At 49.7% G+C, this 10807-nt stretch overlaps 1 protein-coding gene across 1 annotated transcript in view; it reads right to left on the bottom strand.

Annotated features, from left to right (window-relative positions):
• Positions 1–2109: 2109 nt before the first annotated feature.
• Positions 2110–10807, bottom strand: part of f (espin protein forked) — a 249298-nt gene continuing 240600 nt past the window's right edge. Inside the window, exons 10-12 of the mRNA XM_077653627.1 lie at positions 8548–8715; positions 7508–7599; positions 2110–5447 (exon numbers count right to left, since the gene is read on the bottom strand). Of these exons, the coding sequence (XP_077509753.1) occupies positions 5177–5447; positions 7508–7599; positions 8548–8715 (531 nt within the window). The 3' untranslated portion in view covers positions 2110–5176. The remainder of the gene's footprint in view (positions 5448–7507; positions 7600–8547; positions 8716–10807) is intronic.

Here is a 10807-nt window from a genome sequence, read left to right as displayed (position 1 = left end):
TGAAGGTCTCCGCTGGGACGACTCGTATGGCCCGCGGACTACCGTGTCCGCAGGCCCGCGAATCGAAGGCCGGTGGGAAAACTGCAGGCCAGGATCCTGCAGTAGTCGCCAGGGCAGCAGCAGCCGGAGGTGACTGCTGACTGGTCTCGCCACAGCTGCCCCGGATGGATGCGGCGAACAGGATACAGGCCGCTCCGTCGCAGCAGGTGGCAGCGAGACGATGTGCACCGGTCAGCAAGCCTGGGTGGCTCCACCGGATCTGCAAAATTGTCGAAACGCTCTCGGCGTGCCTTTAACGTAGGTCACGGGAGGGGAAACGGCATCCGCAAGGGCCTCGTGGCACAATGCCTAACTTGCTAGCAAAACGTGTCGGCGGCTGTGCAAACGCAAAGTTCGAGTGAACAAAGCCCTTTCTTGAGTTGAACGAGACTGCTCAGTTCGTGCGAGGTTGCAAAAAAACGGACGGGCAGCAAAGTGCGCCCCCTCTCAGCGTCACGGTCCGGTGGTCATGTCTCTTTTAATGTGGTGCAGGCAGCTCCGAAAAGCCTCAGGCCTAACGACCACTCCGACAACGACCGTGACCACAACAAAGACCCGAAACGGGTTTTGTGCGCGCAGCCGCGAGGAGACATCAGCTTTGTGGGGTGGTCCTACCCCGCTCACTGCACAAAGCAGCTTCTGAGCGGTCGGCGCCCACCGTATCGGACGGTGTCGGAGCGCCCGGTGCCGAGCTGCAATACCAGCGAGCTCGTAGCGGCACCCGTGGCCCCAGGCCACCCGGCTCCCGGAGCCGCGACTCCAAGAGTCGAAAAAGAGATAGTAGAGAAAATATATACAGAAACTCGGACCACCCACGCGGCTTCCGTACTCACTCGCTTCGGGCTCGGCGACTCCGCGGGCACTAGGCCTCGAACTCCCTCGATGCGGACCAAGTCATTCTCACGAAGAAACTCCAGGGAAAAAAAATGTGCTGAGCATGTCGAAAAGTTCAAACATGCTGCAGCGCAATACACCTCGCACTCAAGAAAGCATGTCGCAGGTCCTAGCGATCAAAATTCACTCTAGGCCTAGCACTTGTCAAGTCCGGACAAAGAGCGTTCCTCGAACCGAACCGACAGTCGTCTAATGTTCCAAGAGCGGGCCCCACGTTGGGCTGCCAGATGTGGGGTTGAATTGGGGAGATAAGTACTTTCTCCCCACTCAATCGCGGCTGACACGGTTCAAAGCCGCCCGGACCCCACCCCGTGATCGCGTACGCTACCGAGCGCTCGCCGACCACGGCGGGCCTTGCTCTGGGGGAACAAAGGAACGACACATTGGCTGACACAAACGGGCATTTATTGCTACAGAAACAATAACGCCAGCTAGCAACAAGGTACGCTAATGAATCGAGGTCGTCCGACTCACCAGCAAGGTTCCGAGCGAATGTTCGCCCGCGCTAGGGCAAGGGATATAAACTCCGCAGGCCGGACGGGACGAGTACGGGAGCCTGTCTCCCCGTTGCTTCTTCGCCCCGCCGGCGAAGAGCGGAGCCGCCGAGCGACGCGTCCGCCCCGGCTGATTATCCCGGCCCAAGAGAGCCCATCTCCCGCGGCGATGCTGGCGCCCTCTCTTGCCAGTTAATGTAACTGACAAGGGAACCCGCTCAGCCTCGAGGGGATACCGCCGCTGCACGGTGCCTCGCGGGAAAGCAAACTCAGGGGGCTGCAGGGCAGGTCCCCACAGCAGCAACACCGACGCGAGTTCGTGAAGCATCTGTGTAAGCGATGGTCGAATCAACTCAAGCAGCCCTTTCCTGATGTTGTTTTCGTGACGTTCTGCGTGAAGAAACCGAACTTATTTCTGACCTCAGTGAGGAAGCTTTCAAGAAAGGCGGTCAGAAAAACTTCCCAGGACTGTATGCTTGTGCACGCTGGTGAAGGCTGAACTACAGCGTTTACTCATCCTTTAGTTCCAACCATCATTTACATACCCCCTTTATGCCCTGAGGCAATAAACGTAGCTTTAAAAAAAGTGTATTTAAATAGCGTTTCTGAACACTGACATACCACTGCTTTCAGATTATGTATTCAGAAAAAAATTGGCGACAATAATACAAAGAGCTGTGCATTTGTTTCTCTCAAGACTTTATTTTCATCTGGAAATAAAAAAAATGTACATACACGCAAGCATTCGCACACGCACTCATACGCGCACAAACGAACGGAAAGAAACTGAAGAAAAAGAAACGCCCCCACTCCTCCGTGTTGCCGTAGATTTCACTCTTTCTCTCTGCTCGAGGAAGAGGTCGCGCCGATCGCGTTTTGCGGCACCGAAGAATTCGTTGCGCGGTGCTTGACATCGCACCGCAAAATAATAATAAAAAAAAATCTCCCGCGACGGCATGACTTCGCAGAGAGGCCTGAACGTGTCGTAGGGAACATTACCGCTTCGGGTAATGACGTCAGCAACCTGGAGGGAAAGCGCGTTCTTCCCGCAATTATGCGTTCAAGGCACGCCGTCGTCTGGGAGTGCTTCGCCCCTTAATACTTGTCCCTGGTGAGCCGGATTTGACGCTTTTTTTTTCCTGCCTCCATTGGCCTCGCTCATTTGTGGAGGAAAGAACAGGAGTGTCTTCTTACACTCTAAGCCAGAAGGGAGTAAAATAGGTGTAGTGGATAGTCCTTACGGGGACTGACTTCGATGCCCCAGTCATTACCCCCTCAGAGACTAATCATCAAATCCCCGAGAGACGAACTGCAAAGGGATCATTTGCCACAAAATACTCCCGCGAACTAACTGTCCGCCGTGAGGATTTAAGTGCTGCAGTTATACCTATTTGGCCCTCTCTTGGCTTGGAGTGTAGAGCTTCATACGCAGGAAGCGAGATACCTTTTACATTGAGCATCGGCGTCGTGGCATTAGTTCAGCGACGCAAAAAATTGCCGAAGGATGATCCACCGTTTTCTAAGTTTTCGATGTTTCCCGTTAAAAACTGGCGTTGAATTCACTCTACTACATACTTATGAATCCGCAGTTCACCTGTATTTTTAAGGAGCCTTCAGATTCATGTTTTCATGCCCCATATTGAAATACAGCAAGTAAGGTAAAGGGATGCACACTTTGTGTTCTCAAGAGTGTACAAAATTGTGCAAAATTTTTTAAGCGCCGAAACAGATAAACGATTGACACGAGGAAGTATATACTTTTCATTGTCAACCGAAAATAAAAAAACGACCAACTACCGATCGAAGCATAACGATTTAAACCCACTTGCATGATTAAGAAGGAAAACATGCAACGGGCATGCAAGCTCTAAGGAAACAGTGGAAAACGTGTCGATCTTCTTTTGAGCCCAGAGACATTTTTAAAGGGTACGACAGCACGATACCAAACTCCGACGGTGCCCTGTGTCATAAAAGAACTGATTAAAAGCATTGTTAGAATTCCCTGAAAGCAAGAAGGACGCATGATAGTGTTAAATATTTAGGTTGAACCTAAAAGCGAGGTTAGGGATAGGATACGGTGAGGTAAAAGTCACTCTGTATGCCGCTCAAGCGCAGCCTTCAGAAAGTGCAACACTATGTACAGAAACGAAGTCAAAACTGTAGGTAAAGGACGGAGGTTAGTTTGCTTCGGTGGAAAAAAATATATATAGAAACGAAAGGAGAGTTCATGCAAGAATTAGGAGCAAAATTTCTGCCTATCCATTCAGCTACACAGCTGATAAACTTTATTATCTGTTCTTTACATTAAAAATCGTATATATCTTTTGGCCGACAGATACTGTCGAAATACTATCTTCGCCGCCCGCAGAGCACGTGTCTCCGTCAAGTGACCTTTGATATGCCCGCCAGTCTCGAGAGAGGGAGCTGCAGGCGGGGCTAACTGGGCCGTACGGAAATTAAAACGGCCATGAATAAAACGACTCTCTGAGATACAGTGACACGAAATAGGCAAAAGTTCAAGAAGTTGGTTCACTCCGAGTAAAAAAGAAAAAAAATGCGATCTGAGAAGGTAGCGGCGACTAAAAGTTTTCAGGGAGCTACAAGTTTACATGTAAGGCTCCTGCGTGGACTAATCAAGATATCTGGACTGATCGGTCCAGCCAATGAAGAGTTTCTTCCGCGTTAGCTTCTGCCTCATGGTACAAAGATTGAAGGCAAATTACCGAGACACATTGAAAGCGGGCTACAAGCGCCTTGGGCCTTCGGTGCGATGTGCCCGATGTACCTCGTAGTGTAATGGAGGTTTTCAACATTGTCTCTTCGTCAGTGCCCTCAAGGCTAAACTTCAAACCGTGATCTTATATCAACGACCCGATCGCATGGCTTCATAAAATGTCCAGAAATGGCCGCATCGAGCTCAACTCTACGAGTCAGCCTAAAACTCGCAGTAGTTTCATTAAGGCTTTAAGATGTCTGGGCACAATGTGAGGCTACTCAAAATGCGGGAACTAAGGCTCCCTCTGATATTCACGCCCCGTTGTCTCTGCATACGGAGAGATTTTCGGATTGGGATCTTTTTTATAAATAGTTGATCCTCGAAATAAGTCACATGGGCGATCCAACAGTCAAGTGGCACCAAAACTATAAAGCCCAGTTTGCAAGCGGTCGTACGCACGATCGCAAATGTTCTGCTTCCCAGCTGTAAACATTCATCAAATTCTTTTGTTCACATTGAGGAGTAGCGTCGCAGGTTGCTTGCTTAAGGCTTAATAAGCACACAACTGCGCGCCGCGATCTGTCCGTGATGTTCCCTTCTTTTAATGTGCGCCGTAAAAACAGTTCCGAAAATAATTACTAAAACAAAAAGACGGCCAACAACACGGGCATCTCGTCCTCTCAGGCCACGGCGCCGCATGATTCGCCGGCGGCGCCCCTGAAGAACGTTCTAGCGCGCATGCGCAATGGGAAGACAGCGAAGGAGGGAACAGCAGTCTTTCACGCACAGAGCTGAGACGAGAACGTGTAAAAAGCGAAACAATAACGCAACAAAAAAAACGACCGGGCACACATCAGTCTTCTGTCCAAAAAAGGCATTTGCCCACGCGTCGATCCCACGTCTTCTGCTCGTCGCTCGGGACGACACTTTCTTCTTCTTCTTTGACACGTTCTCTCGAAGCTGGCGGGTTGCAGAAGACTCGGCTGTCTTCAGCCGCGCATGCGCTGAACACCGGAGGTTGCAAGCAGCATGCTCACTGCAAGCGCACGTTGACCTTCCGCAGGCCGTGCTGCAGGAACGGGTTCTGCGGTTTGTCCTCCTCGGCGATGACCAGGGATGAGGCGTTGTTGGTCGCCGGAGACGGTGGCTCGCTACTGCTGCTGCCGTTAGCGCTGCCGCTGCTGCTGGTGGTTTCAGGTTTGGACGGTGTTGACGCCGGTGTGGACGTTGTTGAAGACGGAGCGCTGGACACGGGCGTGGCGGGACAACTCAGGGTTCCCGTCAGGGGTTTGGACCCCAGTGTCCTGCGACAGCGGGGAAGGGGAAAAAATAAATCAATAAACTGTTACCCGATTTGCGCAGAGCCCGCTGCAAGAACCTCTGAGCACACCTGCAGCGCGTTTTTTTTTCTTTTTTTGCCTGTGCCAAAAGGTATCACCATGCTAGTATTTTTACTCCGACTGTGCTTAAATGAACTGATCCCTGTTTGCTTACGACTTACTGGGGGGGGGGGGGGGGGGTAAAAACCCGCACATTAAGATCACACTCTGCACTTCAAAACTCATTTGTCGCGGCGAAAGCACATTCGAGGTTCTTTCCATACCCGCCGCGGTGGCTCAGTGGTTAGGGCGCTCGGCTACTGATCCGGAATTCCCGGGTTCGAACCCGACCGCGGCGGCCGCGTTTCGATGGAGGCAAAACGCTAAAGCGACCGTGTGCTGTGCGATATCAGTGCACGTTAAAGATCCCCAGGTGGTCGAAATTATTCCGGAGCCCTCCACTACGGCACCTCTTTCTTCCTTTCTTCTTTCACTCGCTCCTTTATCCCTTCCCTTACGGCGCGGTTCTGGTGTCCAACGATATATGAGACAGATACTGCGCCATTTTCTTTCCCCCCAAAATAAATTAATAATAATTAATTGATAAGGTTCTTTCCGTGCACTGCTAATGAGGTGCACAGTGATGGCATAGGTGCTGTAATTCTCGTGCGTCTTCCATGTCCTTGGTTCCTTTTGCTCCATATTCAGAATGCATAAGTATGAACAGATTAGCCTAATCCAAAGTATTACAAGACTGGCTTGGTCTCCGTTAGTATGCACCAAGTTCCTAGGCAAACAAACAGGGTGTACTGTCGCGATAAAAATATAATGCGAGCAGAGCGGTAACTAATGCGCTGCGCTTTTCGCATTCATTTTCATCGCGCTAGTACCTGGGTGAAAAAAAAAATTGCATCAAGGATGAGTGTAGCATATTTTCCTTATCACCATTTTCTTTTATCGCAGTTTTACCTACAGTCCAGATGAGCGATTAAGGTTTTCGAAATTGGCAAAGTTGTCTGTACAACCAACTGGGGTAAGGTGGTCAGACTGCGGTGTTCATAACCGAACGTGCGACACCGCTCGAGAAGTTCACACATGCGCCACAGAATATTGCCGCGAATCTTTGCAGTGTTTGTTCAGTCTTTAAAGCTGCCGGCACGCCGCTTTATGGGTTTGCTTGCGACGCAGGACGCGACTAGATTTATCTCGATTGATCGCATCCAGGCAGAGCTGATTCTACGTTTTTCCAGAATGTTCTAGTAACATTGCACGCTTTATCTCGAAAGTTCGCTATCAGCATTAAATCGAGCACGGCCGACAGCGGCGGGCATTCTGTTCGACGACCGCCGAGCACGCTTGTTGCTACGCCGCCGCCGAGTGATTCAGTCCATTGTGGGCGTAGGTGAGCCCAAATAAAAATTTTTGTTTAGACGCTATTTTCGCAGCCTTTCTGCTCTCCGGACTGCAGTCACCTCTTCGTGACAATATATAGTCCAGCAGCATTATTCAAGTAGCAATTAACTATTTTTAACAGCCGCATTAATAGTCGCCATCATAAACGGTCAATTCCGGTTTCTCGCTACGTACTGTAAGCGTCCGATTGCAAAGCTTGCAAGACGTCGCAGAGGACAGTCTCGTGTACTGTGTACACGCTGTGTCGTGTACTGTGGCTTTGTTCAGTGTACACGTACACCGGCCAGCCAGATGAATCCTACCTATTGGGCGGCTTTGAACCTGAGAACAAGGCAGGGCTCTATCTTTTACGAGAAAATGATGCGCCGAGCAAGCAAGCTTATATCGGCGCATTAATGACTTGCCTATACGTTCATTAAAGGGTATACAGCAAGCAGCACGCATAGACCTGTATCTTTAGATATTTACGAAGAAGCCCAACTAAGAGACACGTGCACTTCCAACACGACAGAAAAGCAGGAAACAAGTTTTTAAAAGTTTCTCAAGTATACATGGTGTTGAAAAAGTGAAGTACATGTGCAAGAATATTCAAGCATGTATTGCATACGAACGCCCTTTGAATTCCCACGTACCTGTGCCCCGGTAAAGTGGCGTCGCCGTTCTTCATGAGAAGCTGCCGTTTCCAGACGGGCACGGAGGTCCACTTCTTGGCTTCAGCTTCTCTCTGTTCGATAGAAGGTGAAATACAAAGGACGGTAATGCACGGTACATTTTCGCTGCTCACAGATGCCATAAGGACAAGGCACAGCAGTCTCTTCAGGATGCGAAAAAAAAAAGAAACTGAAGGCGACATTTAAGCTCCGCCTTAAGGATATGACGCGATCGCGTTAAGGGGTTAATGCGCTTATATGCGAATTGGCCGTTGTCTACTTTGCATTCATAGATCCATGGGACTCCTCATACATAATTCTTGGTGCAGCGGTTAAGCGAGTAACCCAGGCTACTCTTCTCGACCGACCAATCGTTAATTTAACTGCCACCTGCCACGACGGGCAGGTTGTGACAACGCCACAAACTCACGTGACCTAGGTGGCCCACCTGTCTCGTAGGTTGCTCTCTGGGTACCACCTGCCAGAGACATGTTCGTGATTTTTCGCTCACAAATCCGAAGCCGGACTCTCTGGAGAACGGCTCTTACAAATATGGTCTATAGACAGTCTATAGACTTCTTATAAATTGTATTGCATTCCTATAGATATTCTTTTTGTCTGTTCATAGTCTATAGACTGTGTATAGACAAATGTATACTAAAAGTGTATGGCCATAAATCTACAGATTGTCTATAGACTGCATATAAGATGTGTATTGCCTATAGACTGTCCTCTAGGGTTTTTCGATAGAGAGTGTAGAGACTTTATAGACTGGAGTCTATAGACAGTCTATAGACTGTCTAAAGAAATTTTTGTAAGGGGGTCTTTAGTTAAGCGGCGAGAGCAACGGCGTCTGCGCCCGTTAGGTGGCCAGGAGTTGGATAACTTAACCCAGATAACATTTTTCCAGCAAGCGGAGGTTCTTGGTAATGACACACGACTGAATTCATCCTGGAATTGATTACCGGAACACTGATTGCCACAGATAAAAAGATTCCCCGGAAAAGTTGCCGGCCGCTGACCTGCAGGGCCTCCTCGGCCTCCTTGCGCGCCTTCTCGGCGGCCTTCTTGGCCAGCATCTGGCGCTTCCAGGCGGGGATGACGCAGCCGTTCTGGTCCTTCTCCGGGATGGTGTCCACGAAGTTGGTCGCCTTGATCTGCTGCAGCAGCTCCTCCGCTTTCTTCTTCTCCTGCGACAGGCGAAACTCCGTCAGTCTGCGCCCAACTTGGCAAGAACAGACGCAACGACCCAACTATAGCCCTCCAGTCAAATCATCGAGGGTGGGGGGTTGTAAACCTGGAGACCCCGGAACAGGGACCTCAGTTGTCGAGTACAAACCTCGAGTAAATTGCTGAGGATTGTCCAAAGGCCATTCAGGAAGATGAAGAGAACTGGTAGGGAACGATTGCTAGGGTCACTTCTGCTGCTGACGCATCCTGCTCACGTCTTAACTGTCTCCGACCGCCGCGGTGGCTCAGTGGTTATGGTGCTCGGCTGCTGACTCAAAAGACGCGAGTTCGATCCCGGCCAGAGCGGACGAATTTCGATGGAGGCGAAATTCTAGCCCTTGTGCTGTGTGATGTCAGTGCACGTTAAAGAGCATGTGGTCGAAATTATTCGTAGCCCGTCACTATGACCTCTTTTATAGCCCATGTCACTTTGGGACGTAAACTCAAACCAAACCAAATAAACCAATCTTGACTATCTCCAGTATGCAGCGCAGCCAGAAAGAACGTCACATGTTTCCAGCCCTAAAGCAAGTAACAGGGTTTATCGTCCAAGGACGTTTGTGGTGGTCTCCCATAATGAAGAGTTCTGGCTGTACATCAAGTCATCACCACAATCATCACTCGCTAACCGCACGACAAAGATACTCCCATTGAGACGAAGGCCCCATTTATCTCCAGTCTTGAGCCAGCTGTGGCCTCAATTGTTATTCCAGCAGGTTTCACTCTGCCTCGCTTCGTTTATGTTTTATATGATTTGATATGCTTTCTGGCACTTTTATCAACTGACGCCGCGGTGGCTGAGTGGTTATGGCGCTCGGCTGCTGGCCCGAAAGACGCGGGTTCGATCCCAGACGCGGCAGTCGAATTTTGATGCAGGCAAAATTCTAGAGGCCCATGTGTTATGCGATGTCAGTGCACGCTAAGGAACCACCACCGCTAAGAATCACGTTAAAGAACCATTTCGATCACAAGGTGGTCGAAATTTCCGGAGCCCTTCACTACGGCGTCTCTCATAGCCTGCGTCGCTTTGGGACGTTAAACCCCCATAAACCAAACCAAACTTTTATGAACGCCCAGTTGTCAGTTCTGCGCATTACCTAACCTTGCCAATTGAGGTTCTTGAATCAGAACTTAAGCATCAAATCATCATTGCTTTTCAATCCATGCTCCCTTCTCTTTTCTTAACGTTCAACTTATTTTCTTTTCCATATCGCTCCCTGCGCTGTTGTTAGGCCTATTTGTAACCTTTTTGCGAAGTGAACGTCAAAAGACGAAAGGCTACCGTTGTGCACGCAGGCAGTTGTCACCGGAAGGCACGAAAGAATGCGCTCAACTTACAATCTATTACGAAAAACGAAATTTCTAGGTTTCTTTTCCCGTTTGCAAACCTTCGTCATGCGCTGTTGCGATAAACAAAATTTTACCGCGCCAAATATGCCGATGCCAATATCAGGTTCGTGCAAGCCTTTGGGTGGGCTTGGACTTGAGTCATGAGATCAAAAGCTTGGCGTTGGATGACACGGGTGCGAAAACCAGCTTGCAGAGCGTGCTCGCACCGTGTACTCCGCATGCGTAAAGCAACCACCTGTTTTGACGTGTGTCATGCGCCAAATCTGATACGACACCACTGCTCCGTAGTTGGCCTCTTAATGGCGTTAAACGTCAGCAGGACATCGTGCACGTGGGCAAAGCCGAAAGCACGTTAGACGTTCGTGGGCAGCAGTTCCACTTCTAGGCCACGATATTCGCGACTTTTAAAACAAGGGCCATTCAGTTTCTAGACGCATGCCTGCTGTATGTACTCGTTTGATGGCACCTTTGGTCTTTGTTTTTGGTCCAAGCAGGTACAGCGGCATTGTCTCGACTTCAGAATATCCTGATACGTGTCATCTCAATAATCAGTGCGGTTAACCGTGAGTGACAAACAAGTATTTATGGCAAACATTACACGTCTCGTTTCCCTTCCGTGTTTGCGACATTCACGGTGTGGGTCGCAGCGGGTATGAACCCTCTAGCATGAAGGTTATTTCATCTGTTGTTCTACAGTACAAA

The sequence above is a fragment of the Amblyomma americanum genome, chromosome 2 (assembly GCF_052857255.1).
Source record: "Amblyomma americanum isolate KBUSLIRL-KWMA chromosome 2, ASM5285725v1, whole genome shotgun sequence".
NCBI classification, from domain to species: Eukaryota; Metazoa; Arthropoda; class Arachnida; order Ixodida; family Ixodidae; genus Amblyomma; species Amblyomma americanum.
Note: the sequence above shows the minus strand (reverse complement) of the source record. Positions and strands in the feature narration are given on the sequence as shown.